General features: G+C 46.7%; 1 protein-coding gene across 1 annotated transcript; it reads left to right on the top strand.

Moving 5' to 3' along the window:
- The first annotated feature begins 1,057 nt into the window (after nt 1-1,057).
- On the top strand, nt 1,058-23,792 carry LOC147750615 (uncharacterized). The gene is made up of 3 exons (XM_086936605.1): nt 1,058-1,445; nt 2,507-2,719; nt 23,285-23,792. The coding sequence occupies exons 1-3, from the start codon at nt 1,305-1,307 to the stop codon at nt 23,759-23,761; spliced, it is 831 nt and encodes a 276-aa protein (XP_086792731.1). The 5' UTR covers nt 1,058-1,304; the 3' UTR covers nt 23,762-23,792.
- Nucleotides 23,793-24,591: the final 799 nt, after the last annotated feature.

Raw genomic sequence — 24,591 nt, 5'->3', positions numbered from 1 at the left:
CAAAAAGTGTATAACTATTATACGAAAACAATTTCCATTACGACAATCATCTGCACGCACTATACATAGAACACAAGGCCAAACAATAGAACCATTATATATACATTTCAATAACATCAAAACACATCACTTACATTATGTAGCAATCAGCCGAGCAAAATCATTAAGAAATATATATTTACAAAATTTCAATGAAAATAAAATAGCAACACACTTTAAAGTACATGAAGAAATGCTACGTTTAAAAACATATGTTATTAGAAATATCTGTAACACACCTAGCACAATATAACAAATATTTCACGCTTATAACACATAACATAAGATCGTTACAAAAACATTTTAAGTCAATGAAAGCTGATAGTAACATATTAAATGCTGACATATTATGCTTAACTGAAATTAATATAACACACAAAACACCTAACAATGCATATTATATTGATCATTATAATTGTGTAATATTTGACATTTTTTTCAATAAACAAACAAAACATGGAATTGCAATCTATTACAAAAAACAACATATAATACATCCAATATTTACAACAAAACAACAAGTTGACATTTTGAAAATAACACAAACAATAAACAACACAAATTACTTGATAGTATTTATATACAAACAACCCAAAGTAGCGTTAGAAGCCTTTTTGACAATTTTGACAACTACATTAAATGCATACCCACATCATAAATATATAATAATGGGTGATTTTAATATTGATTTACTTAAAACAACACACAATGCTAAATTGCTTTTGACTTACATGCAAACACATTTCAATTGCGAACAAAAAATAACCACAGCTACAACAGACTACAACTCTTTGTTAGACCACATTTTTACAAATGCATGCTTTATAAATTGCGGCACATAAGAATCATATTATAGTGATCACAAACCAATATGGATGGCTATTTAAATACATGCATTAGATTACTGTCTGTATATATTGTTTTCTTTACAACATTATCTACGTTTCTAAAATAATGCATTATATTTTACAGATGATTTCTATTGAAGAACTAAAGAACAACAAAGTAGTTGATGCCAAACCATATCAAAAAGGAGTTTGTGTCAAAATTATTAAATGTTCATCAAATACTTACTATAGAAATGCTAAAAATGAGAATAAAGTATTATACCATATGTCATTAGCAGATGAAACTGGATGTATTAAAGCAGCATGTTACAACGAAGAATACTATAATCAAACAAGAGAACAAATGGATTAATAATTCGAAATTACATTTTCAAAGATGGTATACTATTATTGACCAGAAAAACAAAGATTGCAAGAATGCCACCACTTTCTATTTCCTCAGCTCTTATCCAGGAAGCAGAATACATTCTACAGCCAATGGCACCACCAGTGTCTCCAATAAAGGCTGTACGCGAAGCTCCTGTGAAAACACTAAGTGTATCAGGAACAGTAACAGAGGTAAGATGCAGTGAATTATTTTGTTAATACTATGACATTTGCCATTTTTTCTCCTTTCCAAAGCAAAAAAAAGTAACTTACAACTGAATGACTATACTTAAGTGTTTATTATGCAAATGTACTTAATCATGCTTATAATGATACATACCTATGAATAACTTGCACTATTAAGCTGCTCTTCTGCATGAAATTGTTCTATAATATTCACTATGCCTTTTACAACTATTTTTTGCAAACAATTCACAAACAAATTATACAAATAGAAAGCAACAATTTACTACCAATTATGAGGTAAGTAAAGCGCTTTACATATGTTTCTACTTCCTAATAAATATACATTCCAATGAACAACTTGAATTATTCCAGTACTCTTCTGCATGAAACTATTCTATAATGTTCACTATAGCTATTACAACTATTTCTTGCAAACAATTTTCCAAAACAAATTATACAATTAGAAAGCAACAATTCACTACCAAGTATGAGGTAAGTAAAGCGTTTTACATATGATACTACTTGCTAATAAATATACAATCCAACGAACAACTTGCACTATGCCAGTGCTCTTCTGCATTAAATTATTCTATAATGTTCAGAATACCTTTTACAACTATTTTTTACAAACAATTTTCAAAACAAATTATACAAATAGAAAGCAGCAATTGACTACCAATTATGAGGTAAGTAAAGCGCTTTACATATGATACTACTTTATAATAAATATACAGTCCAAGGAACAACTTGCATTATAGCAGTGATCTTCTGTATGAAATTAGTCTATATTGTTTACTATAGCTATTACAACTACTTTTTGCAAACAATTTTCAAACAAATTATACAATTAGAAAGCAACAATTCACTACCAAGTATGAGGTAAGTAAAAATATTTACATATGATACTACTTGCTAAACATTGCTAGCTAAAATATACATGCTATGCTTTTGCAAAAAGTTTAATTTTGTACTAAGAAACGTATGTAAAAACAGTTTTTTCCCATCTAAAAGCAACATATATACGAGAGCAATAACACAATAACAAATCAGAATTTTTAATATTGCAGGTTGAAGATACAAAAATTATATTCGTCGGAGGACAGGAAACAAAAATAAGGAGCATAACAATAAATGATGCTACCGACTCCGTTAAAATTAGTCTGTGGAGAGAAGCAACAGACTTTACTATCGATATTGGAAAGTATGTACAGCTAACGCATCTGACTGTACACAAATTTAACGGAGAAAAAATATTAAATACGAGACATACCATAATGCAAGTAAGTAAAAATTTGTAAATGTATCAATTAAAAAAATGCTTTATGTTTTAACACTTTCTTCTAGAGTATAATTTTTATAAGCCACCTAAAAGAATTTGTACAACTGAATTTGTTTTTAAACTATATACATATTCAATTTACTATGAAAATACAAATATACCGAAAATACCATTCAACCATTTCCCTTCGCTAATGAAAATGCCTAAAGTACGTAGAATGCAACATACTATAACAGTATTTCCCAAACTATGGTCCGCAAACGCCCAGTGGTCCGTGACACATTGCCTGGGTATCCATAAACAACAGTTTTGAAGCACAGAAACATGTCTTGTATAATTAGCAGCTTTCCATCAACAATAAAAGTCTCAAAAAAATGCCAGTAATTAATGTACCTGCTGGAGCTAAGGAGAATTTTGTTCAGTTGCAGATTTGATTAAACTAATGTAGCCCAGAGGGTTAATGTGCCTACTGCAAAGGACGTATATCATGCATCTTAAAACGCAGTATTTATTGTGCATAAATTCATGGTAACTGCTTTTGTCACAGAGATTATTTTATGACTATGTACTTCATAAGTGACAATCGTAATCTAGCAGAGAAACATATAACTGTCATCAAACAGCTGCTTATCGCTGCATGGTACCATTTACTAACTTATATGTTTTTTCCAGGTACTGATGCTGCTAAAAAGAATTATTTGGTTGGAAATGCATTTTTTTATGTTAAAGTCAGTGTTAGCTACTGTGTTATGTTCTGAATGCTCAAAACATTTTATATACACACTGATTTACATGTATAATTCAATGTCTCTATATGTGTGTGATGTAAAGTGCTCTGACATCCTACAATCGTATAGGAGAAGCTATAAAACAAATGAAATACTTATAACACAAAGGTTATTACTTCAATATAAAATACTAAACGCCAAATGTATGATATGTTTTTATATGCCGAAAAGATACGCAAACCCATTTAAGCGTGCAAAAACCTATTAAGCCATGTACATAGCCTATTTCCAAGTCACAATTTAACGACTCACTAAATAAGTTTTGCAAATTGCTATTTGCACGGGGCATTCCCTTTCAAATAGGGAGTCTCAAAACGATATGCAAATGTTTTGCAGTCACAAACCAGTCGCAATTACCACCTACTTCAAGTAGATAATAATGCATTCTCAAATAGGAAGACCTCCCCAAAGGACCCCTTCCCCTTTGCAAATACATGCAAAATTATTTTTTAAGAGCAAGCAGTATTACCAGGGACCTCTGCCAGCCCTTAGGAAGTTAAACGAAACATTTCATATTCTTTTTTTTTTAAATGTATAATAAAAAAGCTGCTTTTTTTTAACTGCTGTATTTAAAGCAATCCAAGACATGGTGGCCTATTGGCCCGCTCAGCACAGCCAACCACCATCCATAGGAACGCAGGCATTCCCAATGGCCTTGAAAATTGCAAGGACTCATTATATTAATGAACCTCACAATTTGCAACCCCATTGGGAATACCAAACAGTGTTAAACACACTATTCTACACTTCATTTAGCAACTCGCAATTTGCCAATCGCAATATATTGCAAGTGGCAAATTGTCAATGGAAGTAATATGCAATAACAGTGTTAAAAAAAAGCAAAAGTCCATTCATCGACAGGGCATATAAAGATTATATATAGTAGTAACTTTTCATTTAATGTATGCTGCATACATTTCTAAAATGTATGTAAATGTTTTTTTCCTAAGTTCATCTCCTGTATTTATCAATATGGATGCATGTATTATTAACAAATGACCCAAATGTAAAACAATAAAAAAAAAATTAAAAAAAATTTCCAGAGCTTATACAACCTCCAAAGGAAACTATTTTTGTAACATTATATGGAGTTGAAAAAACATTACAATAAAAACACAACAATGACAGCACAAGTAGGAACAAATGAAAATTTACAATCAGTAGACATTGTCAATATAGCTTTAATGGACTTTTTAGGAATTGAAACAGATACGGACAACTTTGAAGATGCTTTAATGCCACATCTACCCATCAAATTAAAAGTGTTGTTTTGCAATGGATGCATAACTGATGTCATTGAAGAAATTTAACTAGATACCAATAACAAAAAACTTTTCTTGAACTGCAAAGAACTGTTTACTTGAATAAAAGAAATACTGACACATTTTGATTTTGATATTTGTTTTTATTCTTAAAATGTGACATTTTATATTACACTAATACTATACAATTAGTGTCTCTTTACTATGCATAACTGTTCTTTTATATTGTACTTTTTATTTAGAGTGTTGTACTTTTACAATAATTTTCTTACAAGCCATTTTCTCCAAAAAAATATATTGAAAAAACTAAAACACTATTGCAATGTTTGCACAATATATTTGTGATGTTTACAATTACCTCGTTTGGAAATCGAATGTACATATCAAATTTCTTTCTATACATCATTAAAATTTTATACTTTTGTACAAGACATATTTTATATGTTCCTTTTTATACAAACAAAACTTAACTACCGCATAAATGAAGACATTGCCATTTACAATACTAATAGCTCAGACTTTTCTAATGCGAGACCTATTTCATTGCAAATGCTTGTTCTGTTTTTGTTCCCGTTGCAGGTCATAGTGGACGAAAACAAAAACCACAGTTGATGGACAGAATGCAGAACAATGTCATACATTCACCCCAGTACAGAGATCTGGGCCTAAATCCATAATTTTTTTGCACTCCACACCACCCCAGTTCAGACGGTTTTTGCATTTGTCACCCCGAGAGGGATGGGTATGATCAGACGTGAGTCCCATGCTCTGCACACCACTGGATTCATGCAAGCCGGGCTGAAGACAGCTGGAATGCCAGAAAATGGTCCTCAGAAACCGGTCCTCGGAAGCTTGTTTCCGGTCCAGGGAAGGCATGGCTTGGCAATTCGGGCTGGACTGTTCCCATGAGGCACAGGGTCAGACTGATTTGCATATGACCATGTCTGAACTGGGGTGGTGAGGAGTGCAAAAAAACGATGGATTTAGGCCCAGATCTCTGTACTGGGGTGAACGTATGACATTGTTCTGCATTCTGCCCATCAACTGCGGTTTTTGCATTTGTCACCCCGAGTGGGATGGGTATGCTTAGACGTGAGTCCCATGCTCTCCACACCACTGGATACAAGCAAGCCAGGCTGAAGACGGCTGGAATGCCAGAAACCGGTCCTCAGAAGCTTGTTTCCGGTCCAGGGAAGGCATGCCTTGGCAGTTCGGGCTGGACTGTTCCCATGAGGCACAGGGTCAGACTGATTTGCATATAACCATGTCTGAAATGGGGTGGTGTGGAGTGCAAAAAAACGATGGATTTAGGCCCAGATCTCTGTACTGGGGTGAATGTATGACATTGTTCTGCATTCTGTCCATCAACTGTGGTTTTTGCATATAGTGGACGAAGAGGCTCGAGGACGGAATAGCGTGGCTTGTTTTTTCCTTTTGGCCCACTGCAGGTTCAATTGTGGAGAACGTGCAGCGGTGGACAAGCAAGAGGAAGGCAGCCAGGGTGGTTGGGGCGAGCTTTCTTAACAGCGGGGCGGCATGGGGGCACTCCAGGGAACAGCGCGACTTCAGGACGGTCTCTCCATGGGCAGGGCAGCGTTTGGAGCGCGCCTGAAACAGCGCTAATGGTGTAGACATCAACAACAGGAGGACGGGGTTTGGAGCGCAAAAGTTAAGTGGGAGCAGAACAGCTGTGGGGACTTGGGGCGAGTAGTGAGCTCTAGTTGTGCAATCGGCTTAAAAAACAGTTTTAGGACGCAGCATCTTTTGTTCTCAGTCCAGCCAACATGGCCGGCTGGACACTCCACCTTTAGAAAACACATGCGACTTATCAGTTTTTCTGTAATTAACTTGTGGTGCGTGGGAATCAGTGTGATTTTCATGCAAGAGGATTTAGTGGCGAGCTCAACTAGTTCGAGTTAATACTTTGATGAATTGCAGATCATTGTTTTTAAAAGTTGTTTGTTTTCCACGTGCAGCTGTTTGGGTTGCTTGTTTGTCAGCTGTTTACTTTTCTACCTGCTGGTTGTTCGTTGGACGTGCTATTGCTCTTGTGCTCGTCCAGCGTGGTTCGTGCTGCCCCGGCTGTGTGTGCTGTGCACGTTGCTGTGCTTGTGTGTGTGAGAAACGGGAGAGCGAGGAATGCTGACACGTTTGGGTTGTGAGTGCAGTGCAGCCTGGTAGACCAGCTGCTGGAGCCTGGAGTGCACGGGGGTTGAACACACAATTAATAGGTGAGAGGAGGGCGCGGGGTGGAGGTGCGTTGGGGGCACACCCAGGGAGCCCTATACAGAGGGCGAACACTACAGAAGTCCTGCAACATTTTACAAAAATTCCAAGAGTATTACTTTTAAAATCACACTTACTCTCTGGTTTCCAGTAGTAAAAGCTCTGCACCGTATTTGCATTCAGCCTCCACCAGCTCTGATCTTCCTGTATCTGCTCTGTGTGTAGAGATCGGTCCGTTTTGGCTGCGCGCGCACACGCTAAAATACTGTTGGAAACTTGGCAGCCTGTCAGAAATCTTTTCATTTGATAATTCTCGGGTATGTGTGTACGCCGGGGGCTACTTTCTGTTTGCTCTGAGATGCTCAAATTAGTCTGAAACTTGATTGACCTGTAACATTCACGCATCCCTCCATCTTGCCACGGGGGGGGGGGGTTAGTGGTGGCGGGCTGCGGGCTAGGTAGACAATCGGGGTGTGGGGGAACCAGCTCCCAGTGCCGCACGGGTCAGGCAGCACATTTAAATTCAGCGAGAAGGGATCGGGTTAGCTCGCAGTGCCGCACGGGTCATGCCGCACCGTTCGACTCAAGCGCGAAGGGATCAGGTTAGTTCTTCCTCCTCCCGGCTTACGAGCGTTTACAGTAAGAACATTAGGCGGGAGAATCCAGGTTTATGTAGCCGGAGGTTTTAATTATTTTATTGGTCTGTCCCTTTTAAAAGTGCATGGGTGAATTACATCCCCTCAATGTTTTTGAGGCCTTCCACTAGCTTCAATCCGCCTCTGTCCGCCTAAACGTGAATAGGGAGGGTAAACTTCATGCTTTGCCGGCACCAATGAGCGTTTGGGAATGCGTGATCATTTTTAAACTAATTAGGAAGGGAGAGGATGTGGTCTGAGGGTTAGCACGGCCGCCTTTGGTGCTGCGAAACCAGGTTCGAGCCGCTTATCGAGCCATAAACTTTGGTGTTCAATAAATAGATGTTTACGGTGTCGCGGTTACGTTGGCGATGTTAGATTAGCGAGGGGACTGGGTTGGCGCCCTAATTCACTCGGGCTGGTCTTTTTATGTGAGCGAGATTCGGTTACCAAAGGGAAACACCTAGACTGGTCTACTTAAATTAGGAGGTTCGGTTATCGAAGGGACTGGGTTGGCGCCATAATTCGGCCGCCATTACCGGTCCTTTGTTCAGGACGCACCATCTACTCTGTAGTAGCCCGGCACAAGATCAGCGAAGAGCACGTAATAACTCGCAGTAACTGTGTATACGCTGTGCTGACTTAAAATGACCATTGCTCACTGAAAACCAGCCGTGCCAACTGTGCATACCCCACAAGAACTGTAAATAAGCATTGATGGCTCTTAACAGCTCCGCTACAAATAAATCACCCATGCTAACTGTTCATCAAACAAGAGAAGTGTGAATGCATCCATGCTATCTTCAGATCAACCATGCTAACGCCGAATAGAGAGATACGAATATTTGTGCTATTTCTGGCTCAGTGTTAGGACCTGGAGGCATAAAGACGAACATTGCATCCTTATCTTTACACGCACCACTGAAATGTCACTACATCACGGATTAGCTGGTCTGGCTTCACATAGTCCAATCGCCTATGTCAATCTCATTTGAATAAATAAACGAGATGGGATTTTGTGCAGTTTGGCTTCTACCTATTATCGCTCTAACAGCACGCATTTAAGTACATGTTTGCTGGAATAAAACATACCAACTGCAAGCTAGCTGTGATTACTGTACATCATTGGTGATGACTGTGAATCCTTCATGCTCACTGTAAATTAATTTTGATAGCTGTAGATAGCTAGCTGCAAATCCCCCGTCCGAACTGCGAATACGGTGCTGTAATAGCTAGCTGCACGTCACCCGTCCGAACTGTAAATATGGTGAGTTAACTTTAAAATCACAATTAATGTCTGCAAATACCAAGCGTTAACGGTAAAATCACTCACGCGAACTTTCCACACCATGTGCCATTTTAAAGTCACCCATAATATCTGTGACTACCCCTTGCCAACTGTAAATCACATGTGAAAACTGAAACCCTACAGAGAATCAAAATTCGCCATTTACGGACAGAAAGGGCCTTTCTCATTTATTTTTTAAGATTTTGCTACCATTTGCAAACAGAAAAAGTCACGTTTCAAGGTGATAGCATCGAGTGCCCTTCGAACCGGCACTGTTATTTTATCTCCGAGCTTATGACCGGATTCCTGCTTCCTTTCTGTTTTCTAGCCAGGGGCGCCTCGAAACATACGTAGCAGATGCTTGTAGGGAGAGTCTCTCAACCCAATGCATTGAAGGATGCCCGAGGTCCCTGCAAGGGACCCCCATGGGAGGGCAAACCCCGTAGTAGGGCGCAGGGAACCGAGGCCAGCCCGTGGGAGGGAGGGGGCGGGGGAGGCGGGTCACGTTAGGTCAGGCCACCGCCCTTTTCCTGGGAGGTTATATGGGAGCTCCTCCCTCCCGGCGTCCTCTTTGCTGCTGCCCCCCTACCACTGCGGTCGCTAGGCTGCCCCTCGCCAGCCTTAGGCCCGTTAGCCCCCCTCTAGGCCCTCTCCCTCACCCCCACGACTCCGGATGCGAAGCCCGCAATTTCCAGCTCCGCTTGAGGTAAGGGATCGACAGGCCTCTCCCCGGGCCCCGTCCTCGGGAATACCGAGTCGACAGGGCTCTGTGGATCTACCACGGGGGGGGCCTAGTCGTCCTGTCTTGTGGTGCGCGGGGTTTTCGTGGAGCGAGTGGGGTAGGCGCGGAAAGTGTAGAGGGTGAGAAAGGCGGGGCAGTGGTGGGATCAGACCCCCCCTTCGAGGGGGGCAAGGTCGGCGGCCTGTTATATGGCGCCGGGGAGCGCAGCTTTCAGGAGGTATGCGACGGTCGGGGAGCGGTGAAGGGGTAGGCCTGGCCTAGCGCACTGTAGCGGGCGTGGGACGTTTTAAATGGCGCTGTTTGCTGCTGCCGAAGGGCAAGGATTGAGGGAACAGGAAACTGGCCCAGCGCATTGCAGGGTAGAGGGAATGCGGTGTTTTGCATGCCCTTTCCTCAAGCTGCGGGGACGGGTGGCATCGCTCGCGGCGCTCCTCCCTAGCAGCGGGGTGACCATTTACCCCCCCCCCCGCTTACTGGTTCAACCGCCGGTGCAGGGACTTGACCCGACCGCGCGGGACTCGGGGTACCGCAACGACCCAGAAGGGGAGGGAGACGCCTAATGCGTGGCAATTGGCGGGGGCCCAACAATGCGGGTTTCAAGCAGTGCGCAGGCGTATTAGCGGGAAACGTGGAGTGGTAAGTGTGGATGCAGCCTTCAGGACTCAAGACCATGGCAGTGCCAATTCAGGTTATTTGGGCTATTATACGTTGCTGCAAGGCAGTGAACAAGACGGGCTAAAACACACCCTGTCGGACCACGAGGCAACCCGCCATCACGAGCAATGCGGTGGACGCTGGGATATATCGCCCATTCCCCCCCCCCCGCCGCGCCGCTTTACTGCCCCTCCCCCCGCCAACAACCCCCAGACACGCACCGCCATTAGCGGAGATGCACCCGGTCAATGCGCGGGCTTTCATCATAGGCTCGGTAAGGAGGGTCGGTAACGAGAGGACAGATGGGGTATGCGCGCAGTTAATGAGACGAATATGTGAACAGCCAGAACAGTTGCCCTGCGATCAAGGTTTACGAACAGCCATAGAGAGCACCCAGGGGAGGTTTAGATAGCAATTTACAAGGTTTTAACTATTATTTATGCGGCAGTACAAGGCAAAATTTCTTGGTTCTACAACAGGGAGGCATGTGTATGTTTAAGGTGCTTCCCCCGCTGCTGTCATAGTTACGTGTTCCCTAATTCTAGGCATTTAAGGATTGCTTCATAGCGTGACGATTGCACAGCACCACCCCTGCAAGAGGAAGGTAAGAACTCAAAAGGGGGGGTTGGCCATTCTAGGGGCATGGGCAACGCAGCCTGGGGGGGCCAGTGTTCATGGTCTGGTCCCCCTAGGGGGAGGTCAGAGACGGTGGGTCGGGCCGGGGACCCAGGACGGGGCAGGGCCCTCTCAGGTCCCTGGTTTGGCTAAGAAGGGGCTGGGACTAACCCAGAACTTTTATATCAATCCATACAGGAGCGCAAACTCGACAGGCGTCGCCGCGACACACTCGCGGGAAAGGGTGGTCTCTGCGTACTAAGCGACCCCCCCCCCGCATCTACCAGTCCAGTGAAAAGTAAGTAAAGATAGGTTAAAGGGATGCAATGATGGATTATGGAGAAGGATGCATGAAGGTATCAGATCAGTAGTCACAACGTTTTTTCCTTGCAGGAGGTGAGACCGAACAGAATAAGATGTCAGGAATGGGACAAGGTGGTGCAGGAACAGGGTTCGTGGTCACGGCAGCACATGCAGCGCTCTTCCTACAGCTAGTAGAGACGAACGGAGTAGCTTGGGCTACTAATCTGCTTAAGGGCAACACGGCGAACCCTTGTGTGAATAATGACATTTTGACAATCGATGAAGATGACACAACTAGTGTGGGTCACGTGAGAGCGTCCAAAAGGGTCAAGGTACCCACGAACAAAGACTTTCCGCCGCCCGCTAAGAGGAAAGGGAGTGCTACCCCCACAGTATTGGTGGTTCATGAGGTGCCGAGCACTTCAAGCTTGCCGCCAAGGGTCCAGGAATTGCCTGGCCAATCAAACCGGCCTGCCACGGGCAGCCATCAATGGAGTACGCTACCAGAAGCGATCTGGGTAAGATGATGTCCACATTAGAAATATTCATGAAGGAGATGACGGAAAGTGTGATGCCTGGACCCAATGCCGGGGTTTGACCGTCCAATGTTTGGGGAAACGGAGCTGCGGCTCCTGGCACATCGGGAGCGGCTGGGGGGAGGCAGGAGGGGACTGACCTATCCAGTATTGCGAATACACTTCCGGCGCCTGGACCAACACCACCGGCAGCCCCCCCGGGATCGCACTCAGTACCATTTGCCTCGCCGATAGTGCCCACCCCCCTGGCACCGCGGCCCATGAGCCCGGTGTCCCTGTCCCCGGCAGTCCCAACCCCCCCCCCCCCCACAACTCAGCAGTGCCTGCTCCTACGTTGCCAGCCCCTTCCCCAGTGCTGCCAGGCGAGGAAGAGGTGCACTTTGACGCCCCTTTACTATCAGGCCGCTCCTGCCTATCCTGGGAGGTCCCACAAGCAGCGAAGGAATTAATTTGGAAGAGAGAATTTATTGACATTTTCTCGCTACTCATGCTGGGTCAACAAGGGGCGGACGTGCGCAAGGCAGGGCTCAAGGAAGAGGAAAAGAAAGTGAGATTTCAGGCCTGGCCGGAGAAAAGCATTGATAACTGGTTTTCCTCCGTGATCATGGAAAAGTTTAGTGATCAGGGTCCAGGGTTAGTGCAGTATGGGAGGCTCATCCACAAGGAAGCAAAGAAGTGGGGAGGCGTAGGTTGGTTGGAATACGACAGGGAATTCAGAAAAAAAATGTCCAGATGTCCCAGTATGCGGTGGGATCAGAAGGAGGTGCAGCTGTGGATGGATCATATGGGGTCCAGGGCACTTCAAGGGGTTGCGACAAACAGCAAGGCGCATGAACAACAGACAGGGTCCTCGGACAAATACGCCCCAGGGGCCATGTCTGAACAGAGGACGCCGCCCTTTCGAGGGGGCCAGAGAGGGAGAGGTCAGAAGAAGGGAGGCGGGAAGTCTTCGCCAGGGTCGTGCAGGTTATTCAACGGGGGGCATTGCCATTGGGGGAGTTCCTGCAAATTCACTCACACATGTAGCAATTGTGGAGGGCAACACCAAGCGGGGTCTTGTAGAACAAACAAAGGTCAAAAGCCAGGTAGCTACCAGGGAGGGAGAGGTGGGTCCTGGCAGAACAAGTAACTCACCACCACCCCACACAATGAACGCCCCCCCACCCAGCTCCGCCCCTCTCCATCCAGCACCCTGAGCCTGAACATGCCTTGCCCACCCGGTAATACCCTTGAGTTGCTTGCAGATCCCCTTGAGCGAGGCACAATGAAAGGCCCCTCGCCTATAGTCCTGGAGCGAATGTTGCCACTACTGAACAAATACCCAAACAGAATTGCCGGGACATTGCTCCTGGGGGGTTTTGCTGAGGGGTTTGTCATACCGTACGTAGGTGTGCCGGTCGCCAGGGATGCTGATAATTTGAAATCCGCAAGGGATAATCCAGAGGTAGTGAGAGCCAAGGTAGGCAAGGAACTCGAGCTGGGGAGGGTGGCTGGTCCTTTCCAGCATCCACCACTAGACAACTTTGTGGTATCACCACTGGGGATAGTGCCAAAGAAGGAGCCAGGGGCCTTTAGGCTGATTCATCACCTGTCCTATCCTGAGGGAGAATCAGTAAACGACAATCTTGAGGAAGGGGTTTGCTCTGTCTCGTATTGTTCATTTGACGTGGCCATGGACCTCGTGCGAAGAGCTGGGAAAGGGGCATGGCTGGCAAAAGCGGACATTGAGTCTGCCTTCCGTCTTCTGCCAGTTCATCCGCTCTGCCAGAACTTATTGGGCTTCAGGCTGGGCAATGAATACTACTACGATAGATGCATGCCCATGGGCTGCTCCATCTCCTGCACATTTTTCGAAGCATTCAGCACCTTCTTGCAATGGGTTCTTCAGGACATTGAAGGGGTACAGGGCGTTACACATTACCTGGATGACTTCCTGTTTGTGGGCAGAGCAGAGACAGCTGAATGTGCGGAGGCACTGGCGAAATTTCAAAGAATGACTAAGCATCTGGGAGTGCCACTGGCCCCGGGGAAGACGGTGGGACCTGCGCAGTTGTTTACTGACGCGTCAGGCAGGGATGGGTTCGGGGCAATTCTTGACAAAGAGTGGTGCGCGGCGGGGTGGCCCAATGCTTGGAGGAAGAAAAAGATCACCTCCAACATAACCGTGTTGGAACTATTCCCAGTAGTTGTTGCTTTTCACCTCTGGCCTGCCTTACTGTCTGCGAAGAGAGTGGTGCTATGGTCAGACAATATGGCTGTGGTCCAAGCCATCAACACCCAGTCAGCCTCCTGCGCACTTGTGTTATGCCTACTCAGGGAACTGGTCAAGGTCTGTCTTTATAATAACGTGGAATGCAAAGCTAAACACATCCCGGGGGCTCAAAACACGGCTGCTGACGCTCTCTCACGTTTCCATTGGCAGCGGTTCCGAGAGGCGTGGCCGCGAGCGAGGGAGGAGATGACGCCTTTCCCGGCTCGACTTTGGCACCTGCTGCGGTGGCGCAGCGCATCAGAGAATTAGGAGAGTTGTCATTGGCACCTGCTACAATGAAAAGATACCAGACCTGTGTTAAAACATTCTGTGGAATTATGGGCCCGTGGGAGCAGGACGTTTCAAGACTAGGGGACCAAGTGCGGGCATTCATGATTTGGGCAAAGGATGAGGGTAAGAGTCATTCTTGGATGGCGGGGCACCTGTCGGCCATAGGGCACCATGCTCGCCTGTTAGGTCAGAGGGACCCGACCACTTCTTTTCCAACCAGGGCGGCACTCAAAGGGTGGGCTAGAGTGATGCCGAAACTGGTAGATCAGAGGACTCCCATAGATTATGACACTTTGAAAAACATGGTAGACGCCTTGCCTACAGTCACCCATTCCGCATATGAAACAGCCCTCTTTGCAGTTACATTTAGCCTTGCCTTCTTTGGAGCATTCAGGATCGGCGAGCTGGTGGCCCGGTCCAAAAAAGTGTCATGCTCCAGGGCCATCTCGATAAGGGACGTACGATCAACAGCTGAGTCAGCCGAGATCTTTTTACAAACCTCCAAAACAGACCAGTCAGGCAAGGGTAGGACAATTATATTACAGCGCCTGGGTAACGACAATTACTGCCCGGTGGCCCTGCTGGCCACTTTCCTGTCCAGCCGCCCGCATGCAGACGGGCTACTGCTCATACACGCTGACTGTTCACCACTAACAAAGTACCAGGTGGACCATGTGATGCAAGGGTGCTTGTTCAGGGCTGGGTACACCACAAATGGGGCCAAGTTTAGCTCACATTCCTTTAGGATAGGAGCGGCCACCACGGCCTTTAGGGTAGGCCTCCCGGCCGAGGCAATCAAAAAAGTAGGACGTTGGGATTCCAACTGTTACAGGAGGTATGTCAGACCATTGAGCGTGATACGCCCTGTGAGCAGACCTGTGGTCAATGACTTGTAAATATTGCATGTAACCCGCAAACCAGAATGGTTATTATGGTTCATATTTAGCTGTTGAGTGGTGTGTGTTTGATTGCTGTGCTTTAAGTTTGTAATAAACAACAATTTTCAACACACTGTGTTTTATTACAGGGGCAGAGGTGTGGGTGATGGGGCACTCTTATGTCACCAGACTGGCGAGATGGGTGAGGGCCAACACCTGGAAGCATGGTTTTAACAACACAAACATATCATGGTTCGGTTTCCCTGGGATGCGCTGGGCAGCACTGGTAGGGACTCTGCGAAAAATCCTGAGGGAACACAGGCAGAAGCCAAACATCTTGGTGGTGCACCTGGGGGGGAACGATCTGGTGGCCTTAGGCAAGAGGCGTTTGTTGGACACAATGAGGAAGGACCTGAGCACCTTGAGCGGCGAATTAGGACAGTGCAGCATATACTGGTCAGAAATATCGCCCAGGCCTATCTGGCATGGGGCAGTATCTCAAGGGGCTTTAGAAGTCACTCGTAGGCGAGTCAACGCAGCAATGCGGAAATTCAGCGAACAAGGAGGGGTAGGTTTCATTAGGCATGGCTTGCTGCACGCCAAGTCCATTGGGTGCTGGGAATCTGATGGAGTGCATCTGTCCAAAGTGGGTATGGCAATCTTCCTATTAGACTTGGGTGAGGCGCTAGAATCAGCCGGGTGTAGATACAGGAGGACTAAGGCTAGGTAGTGGGGGCCCTGGGCGCAGCGGGTGCCACGCCCAAGGCTGTGGATAAAGTGCAAGGCGACCCCCCCCACATGCAGAACAGGCGCAGGAACAGGACCTGAAGCCCCAGTGCAAAGGCACAGCTGAGTCATATTAAGCCGAGGGGCCCTTCTCGGGGACTTGGTTCAACGGCACCCCGTTAGTCCTTAGGGTGGTTGTAAGCCTGAACAACCGGGGGTTTGCTAATAAACGCCCCGCCTGGATGGGCAAGGTGTGAGTTGACTCTCCCTTGTCTGGAGGGTGGGGCAGGTGGACGATAGGTCCACCGGTGTGATAGAATTCACTTTTCGACGCTCTAATTACCCTATGATGACGTGTGAGTTAGCATCATATGACTAACTAATGCATTTACGTAAACACACTTATGCTGAATTCATATTCTTACCTATTTCGTATATATGTGTGATCATATTAGTTTCTTAGCTTAGCTTGTGTGCCACCATTTTGTGTAACTCTTCGTGCCTGCGGGCTCTGCTCGCTCATGCCCCTCCCTCAGGAATACAGAAAGAAATATACTAAGACAGCAGTTTTCGTTTCTCGGCTCACTGAGACCGAAACTAGCAATTTGTGTTATCTGCAATGTTCTCATGCCCAGAGACGCCGAAGCCTAGCTCCCTGGCCTTGAGCAGAGATAATAATGTATCCCTCGCAGGTGCAGATGCCTGCTGTATGAGAGCATTGTTCACTGGTCTGGGGCTCAGTAGTTTTCCACAAGGGGCGTACCCCATTTGCTGTATTGCATTATAATGTATTGCTGTGATGCAGAGAGTCAGTCCTCTCGTTCGCACTCCCAGGAGTGAGGTCGGACAGGGCCCTCTCATATGAGTGTTGTTTGGCCTAATAAAGACTTTTGTTTATACTTCTCCACTGTCCGGCTGACTTCCTATAAGGTAATTATAGGTGAGTGCTGTAAGTCACTCCAGTGGATTTGAGCCACGCTTATCAGATGGCGCCCGAATAGGGACCCCGCGATAAGGATCTTTCTCACCCGTAAGTGGGTAGCAGAAGACCGGGGACCCGCTGGTCGGCACGGTGGGCCCGGGATCCCATTTGATGCCGAGCTTGGTTCTCGCAGCGCTGCCCCACCCTGCTGATCGGGAGAGGTCCCGGTTCGGATCTTATGCCGGGGTCCAGAAGGCGGAACTTGAAGCTGACCGTGTTGGTCCTGGCAGCCGGAGGTGGAGAACGGTAGAGGTCGGTGCCGCATACGGAAGGTGAGTGGTCCACCTGTGATTGCTACAGGAACGGGAAGCGTTCCGGGAGACTAGAGTGTCTCCGATGGTTTGAGGAGCCGGTGTGCTCCTGGGGCTAGTGTGCTCCGGGGAACTCAGAGTACGAGTTGGTGCTCTGACAGACTTGACGGGGTTGGGGACGTATTTCGAGGTAATTATTTGTAGTGATCCGACCGAATGGTACTGTGGTGAAGGCGTGGCTCATTGTGGGTAGACTCTGGCGCGCTTACCCTGAACTCCTAGTGTGGTGATTCAGTGGGGGTGTGATCCGGGTTTCCCGCGGTAAAGTGCGCAGCGATCCATAGTGCCGCACGGGTGGCGGATCCGTTCCCCGTCCTCAGAACAGTTAGCGTACTGTTCGGTCTGCGGTAGAGTCCAGGTTCCCCAGGACTTGGTCGACGGGCCTTGTCCCATTTGGTAACACGTGTTCTGGAGATATTGTATATGCGTACGTGGTTCGTCTATATGTTTGTGTGTGAATGAACTTGAGTTGTGATTCAAGATAAAGTAAAGATGCCGTGTTTTAGCAAGTTGCGATGTTTTGGATGCTGTTGTCGACCCTCAGATACTAGACTGGCCGAGAGCCAACCCGCACCCCCTGAAGGGACACCGAGTTTTGATATGTATGTTAAACATGGACTGGTCCCGATTTTGTTCGGTACTTTGTGGCATCGATACACTGCTGATAATGTGGATTTACAATGGCCTTTGACGGGTTCTTTTGATGAAGCTAAATTGGATTATTTGCAAGATAAACTGTTTGCTAGGCGTAGCCGCCAGAGTATGTTCGACTCTTTGCGAGTATGGCAGAAGGAGGCCAGGAAACGTAAGATACGAGAGGAGAAAGAGGAGTATAAAAAATCCACGCAGACTATGGCGCAAAAAGCGAGGGAACAGGTGGGGAATGAGAATGCACTACGCATGGAGCGCGCAGATAGACTCTGTAGGTTGAAAGAAAATAAAAGTTACGTAGTACGAGAGGACGACCCAGATGAGATGGAGGACATTTTGAATGCCCGACCCCCTCCCCCTTATGCCCCGCAACCATTGTACCCCTCCTTGCCACTTTCGGCCCCTAGTAGCGCTATTCCAGGTCCTTCCGCGAGTGCCCCCCAACAATCCCTGCCCTCGACACCCCTCGTTTCTCTACTCCAGCCCACTTCACCCGCCCCCTCGCCATTTTCTTTAGCACTCCCTACTGTTTCAGCTAGCACCACCCCCAGCCAGGAGATGCTAACACCGAGTCGCGGCGCAGGTAGCGGATTGTTCTCACAGGTACGGAAACTGCTTACACGTTCTACAGTTGGTTTGGATGAAAAAAGTTTGGTGGCTAACCAGGCATGTCAATGGGCCAGGAATAATATTTATTCGTTCGAAGATATCTGGTCCACCATGAAAGATTTTGAGCCATTAATGCAGCAGCACGCTTTGTGGCACATGGCTAGTGTATTGATACCGCTATGGGAACAGGGATATGGAGGTGTGGCTCCGGCGGTTTTGCGGGATATACAGGCTGGAGCGTACAGAACGAACACGGGGGTGAAGGAAGTGATGAGTAGTCTGCGCGCGCTTTTGCAATACAGGAATGAATTGCCCTCTGCCGGTACACCCCATTTCCCAGGTCTCCACCCAATGCGAGAGGTGCACCCTATTTTTCATCCTGAGGTCCCCGAGTTGTTAGACCCAGTCACGAGGGCTGTTACGAGGAACAGAATTGATGCACATTTTCAGGAGCAATGGGTGTACACGCCATGGAAGAGAAGTGAGGTGTTGTCATTGAAGGCTCAGCTGCCGGATTCTAGAAAGAATCCGACCGCCTATTACAAAGAGCTTACGGAAGCGGCGTCTTCTACTGTGATGACGTTGGCTGATATTGAATTGTTTTTCGGGCTTTTGGTCCCGGTTGATGTGTGGCGACAAGTGAAAGGTACGGATCATACGGAGGAGCTGGGTGGTACATGGCAGGAGTTGCAGGATTGGGACAAGGAGCGTAAGCCAGGAGAGAAGCCGAAGGCTGAGATATTGGCTTTGCCAGGGCGTATTATAAAATATATGCATTCTCTCATTCCACCGAAGAAGGTGGATTGGGACAAACTAACGGCTTGTAAGCAGAAAAAGGATGAGGCGGTCTCTGATTTCTTTACGAGGTTTGAGGAAACGTTTATGGATTTTAGTGGGCAGGATGTGTCACAGGATGGGGGGTTACGGCTCTTCGTCAACAGGTTTGTCACAAACCTATTGCCTGAAATATCAGCCAGGCTGCAAGCGTCGGAGAGCACGTGGAAGACGTCCTCCCCTTCGGGAATATTAAGTATGGCGCAATATTACGAGCATAGGGAAAATGAGAACAAGGATAAGCAGGAGAAGAAGGCTAAAGATTTAAAGACGAGGGTTTTGTTGCAGCAGGTGGCAAGAGGCAGAGGAAGGGGTGCGGGACTGAGCCGCGGAGGTGGATTTGGAAGAGGTGAGAGCAGGGACAGGCTGGGACCAAATCAGTGCGCGAAGTGCAAGCAGGAGGGGCACTGGTGGAGGGATTGCCCGCTGCTTCAGGCGAGCGCTGGTGTAGGGCGCGGACGAGGAAGAGGTGGTGGTGATACTGGAAGACAGGTGGTACGATCGGAAGGAGGCAGGAGGCCGGGTGGCAATTATTTTGACAATAATACCAATAGGCAACAGTTGCAGAGTGATGGTGCCCAGTACTATAACGATGATTACTCAGTTGATGATTTGACAGGGTTTTCCCACAACTAGGACAGCGTAGGACAGAGCATGGGACCAGTACTTATGGAAGTTGATCAGAGGGGACCTTATGTCGAAGCCGACTTACTAGGGTCTCAACAGAAATTTCTAGTGGATACGGGTGCAATGAAAAGTTCAGTGGCTCGTTCTCGGGTCCCAGGGGCGGCTCTGTCTGGCAAGAATAACATATCCGTGGGTTTCGCGGGAACTCCGGTGATTAGCCCCATTTCTAAACCTCTCACGTTAACGATTGGTCCTTTTACTGTTGATTCACCGTTTTTATTGACATCAAATTGTGGTGAAAATTTGTTGGGTTTAGACTTATTGAAGAGATTGCATGCCACCATCTATTGTTCCCCGGATGGCGTGTACCTTACTCTAGGCCCCAATGTTGCCCGCCCACTACAGTGTTTTTCAAAAGACGACCCGCTGCCACCTGAGTTTCGAGGCATACCCGACAGCTTGTGGGCTGTCAGTGATAATGATGTGGGGAGAATGGACATTGCCCCGGTGTCAATAAGAGTGAAGGTGGGAGCCAAATTGCCCAGAATACCGCAATACAAAATACCTAGAGAGGGTGAGAAGGCCTTGTTACAAATAATTCAAGATTTGATACAGTCTGGAGTAGTGGAAGAGACTGATTCGAATATATGTAACAGTCCTATTTTGCCTGTACTTAAAAGACGGTCACCTGATGCAACAGATAATACTCCTGATGTCTATAGATTCGTGATTGATTTGCGCCAGGTAAATAGAGTAGTGGAGCCACAGTATCCGATGGTCTCGGATATCACTACGATATTGACAATGATTCCACCTTCGGCCAAATATTTCTCTGTCCTGGATTTGAAAAAGGCTTTCTTCAGTATTCCAGTACATGAAGATAGCAGGTACCTTTTCGGATTCTCATTGGCTGGCCGTAGCTTCCGCTTCAAGAGAATTCCTCAGGGGTACACTGAGAGTCCTAGTATATACAGTCAAGCTCTGAAGGCACAATTGGATGATTTGGAACTTCCACCGGGCAATGTAATGTTGCAGTACGTGGATGATATCCTAATAGCATCGGATGAAGAGCAGGGTTGTCGGGATGCTACTGTAAAATTGTTGCACCATTTGGCTAAGAGGGGGCATAAAGTGTCCCTTCCGAAATTCCAATACGGTCGAACGGAGGTCACCTACCTCGGTCACCTCCTTTCGAAAGTGGGGAGGAGATTGACGCCGGAGCGCATAAAAGCGATCACTAACATGCAGGTACCTAACACGCAGCGAGAGGTGCGCGCGTTCCTAGGCATAACATCGTATTGTCGTCAGTGGATACCTAACTATGCATTACTAACAAAACCCCTATTGTATCTGACTACCAAAGAAGTGCGCGAACCCCTACCCTGGACCCCCGCATGTCAGGAAGCGTTTGAGTCACTAAAATTGTCTTTGTGTTCTGCGCCAGTTCTTGGAACACCTGATTACCAGAAGCCTTTTGTTCTCTACGTGCATGAGGCGGAAGGTTGCGCGTTGTCTGTCCTAACTCAGTGTTTTGGGGGGAAGCAGAGACCGTGTGCGTACTTCTCTGCAATGCTCGATAATGTGGCAAGAGCGCTGCCGAGCTGTCTGAGAGCCACGGCGGCTGCTGCGGTCTCTATAAGACAATCGGCAGGGCTCGTGCTGGGAACAGATCTCACAGTAATGGTACCGCATGCTGTGGATATTTTACTGAACAGGACACAGACGCAGCATTTAACAAGCGCTCGTCTGACGGGTTACGAGATGACTCTTTTTGCACCCCATGTGACAATTAAAAGATGTGCCACATTGAACCCCGCCACCTTGTTACCTATCCCCGCAGATAGTGACACAAATGATGATGACATACATGACTGCTTGTATAGGACTGAGGAGGAGACAAAGGGGAGGGTGGATCTGACAGACAGGCCCATGAAAGAACCAGATGGGGAACTGTATGTTGATGGATCCTGTTTTAAATTACCAGACGGGACATCGACAGCAGCATATGCAATAACGACATTACAGACGGTGGTAGAGACTTCTAGAATACCTTACAATTCTGCTCAGGCTGCAGAGATTATCGCCTTACTGAGAGCATGTGAGTTGAGTGAGGGGTTGGATGTCAACATTTACACTGATAGCCAATACGCCTTTGGCGTGGTTCATAATTATGGGCGACTTTGGGCAGAACGGGGATTCTTGACCTCCCATGGACAACGCATCCAACATGGCCCACTGATATTACGACTACTAACGGCACTGACTTTACCCAAAAGATTGGCTGTGATAAAATGTAGCGCACACAAGACGATAGTGGACGATGTCGGACGAGGCAATGCTTTTGCCGACGAGACAGCAAAAGAGACTGCTAGAGAAAAATTACCACGAATGTTTGTGGCAGGGCCAGCACGATGGGTCCCAGATATTCATATGTTCGCAGACACGGTACAGAGTGTCAAGAACATACAGGGCAAGGCGACGGATGAGGAATTGAGAGCATGGAAGGATGGGCAGGGACGGCTGGATGCGGATGAATGCTGGACAGATGTGACAGATAAGAGACGATGGATGTTACCGAATGCGTATGTCCTTCCGGTAGTGACGATGGCACACGGTCCTGCCCATGTGAGCGCGAAGGGCATTTGCAAATTGTTAGACCCAGTATGGAGCAATAAGAATATCTCTAAGATGGCCACCAATTTGGTTCGTCAGTGTATGGTGTGTTTGAGACACAATCCTGGAAAGGGTACCCCTGTCCCAACTGGAAATTTTGCACCCCCCTCTTTCCCTTTTGAAGTGATTCAGATGGATTACATCGAAATGGAAAGAGTCAACAACTTGAAGTACATCCTTGTAGTCGTATGCGCCTTTAGTAGGTGGGTGGAGGCGTTCCCAACTAAGGACTGCACGGCTATGTCTACTGCAAAAATGTTGATAAAGGAGTATTTCTCCCGCTTCGGATTACCTAGGGTGATCTGGAGTGATAATGGCACGTCCTTTAATGCTGAATTGGTGAAGAATATATGCAAAGGCCTACATATCACCCAGAAGTTCCACTCAGCCTTGCATCCTCAGGCAGCAGGACTGGTGGAACGGTTTAACGGCACACTCAAGTTAAAAATGGCCAAGATATGTGAGAGTACAGGTCTCCGTTGGCCAGATGCACTTCCCTTAGCTTTGCTTTCCACAAGAGTCACTGTAAATGCAAAAATGGGCGTCTCCCTGCACGAGGTGGTATTTGGCCGCCCGGCCAATATTTGGGGAGTGCCCCGACCTAAATGTTTTTCAGAAGTTCCTTACCCTCTGTTGACAGATTATCTGTATGCTTTGACTAAAGATCTTCGTTCTATTCATCAGCAGGTAGCAGACACTCTGAAGCCGTTGCCGGAGGGGCCTGGACACACCATCCACCCAGGGGATTGGGTCGTGGTGCGACGATACCAGCGGAAGTCCTGTTTAGAGCCGAGATGGTCAGAGCCTCGTCAGGTGCTCCTCACCACGCGCACAGCACTGCGGGTTGAAGGCAGAAAAGCGTGGACCCATGCCTCTCATGTGAAGAGGGTCCCGCTCCCGTTGCCCTATGATCAGTGGGTACAGGATGGCATCGCTGACCAGGAGTTTGAACATATCCCGAGGTATGTTCCTTTCTCGGATGCTTCACTGATTGGAGAAGAGCGAAGCGGGATAGAGAATACTGTGAGCTCTACCACTCCTTTTGTTGCTAGCAGAGAGATACCGGAAAGTTCAGCATCTGCCACGGAGACACCTGCTTTGTTCTCCGACCCCGAAGTGCCAGGGAGCACTCGTTATAATTTGAGGCCCCGAAAGAAATAAGTGCAGTGCTGGAATGTGATGGACTAAATACTGGAAGAAGGGCTTAGTGGACATTCTGAAAAAGAAGATTTAGTGGTAGGGATGGACTTGTAAGAGCCCTGGTGTTTAGCCGAAGATTGTGTTCTTTGAGACTATAGAGTGGTGCGGGGCCCAAATTAAGTGCTTCCCTTATTTCAAAGCTATTGACCAGCGACGTTGGAGTAGGTATGAATGGTAAAAGCCTGCCTGTGAGGCTTTGAAGGACACAGGGAGAAGATCCCTTTTTAAGGGTTGAAGAACCCCTCTGGCCGGTTGAGGATTGTCTGGGACTATTTTTTAGTAGTAGTGTGAATTTTATTTTTTTTGATTTTTGGTGTTGAAAAGCATACAGAATGTATCCGTTTGGGAGGCCAATTCCTGATGAGGAGCAGCCTTTTGCAGCTCCCCCGAGACGTGAGCCTGATTCCCCCTGGTTGGCCCTTTCCCGAAAAGGCAAGATAGTAGAGGTAATAATATTTTTAATTGCCTTTCTGGTGACTCTTGGAATATTGTTCTTCCTAGATAAACATTATCCTGTTCATACATTTGCACCCACACCTACTGCTGTTCCGGAACACAAAATGTTAACTGTCGAATATGGTGAGAGAATGATACGTGCAAACTATAAAGATAATGTTTTTATTAAGACTTTGCATCATGCACATGCCACTACCAATATGACAGATTGCTGGGTTTGTGGGCTTTTGCCTTCTGCTGCTTATAAGAAAGATAGATTCCTTGCTCTTCCTTTGACTCCGGTGAATAGTTGTGTGGGATGGTACACCCTTATAGGTCTAGTTAAATATTTCCAA

This window comes from Lissotriton vulgaris, chromosome 1_1 (genome assembly GCF_964263255.1).
Source record: "Lissotriton vulgaris chromosome 1_1, aLisVul1.2, whole genome shotgun sequence".
NCBI classification, from domain to species: domain Eukaryota; kingdom Metazoa; phylum Chordata; class Amphibia; order Caudata; family Salamandridae; genus Lissotriton; species Lissotriton vulgaris.
Note: the sequence above shows the minus strand (reverse complement) of the source record. Positions and strands in the feature narration are given on the sequence as shown.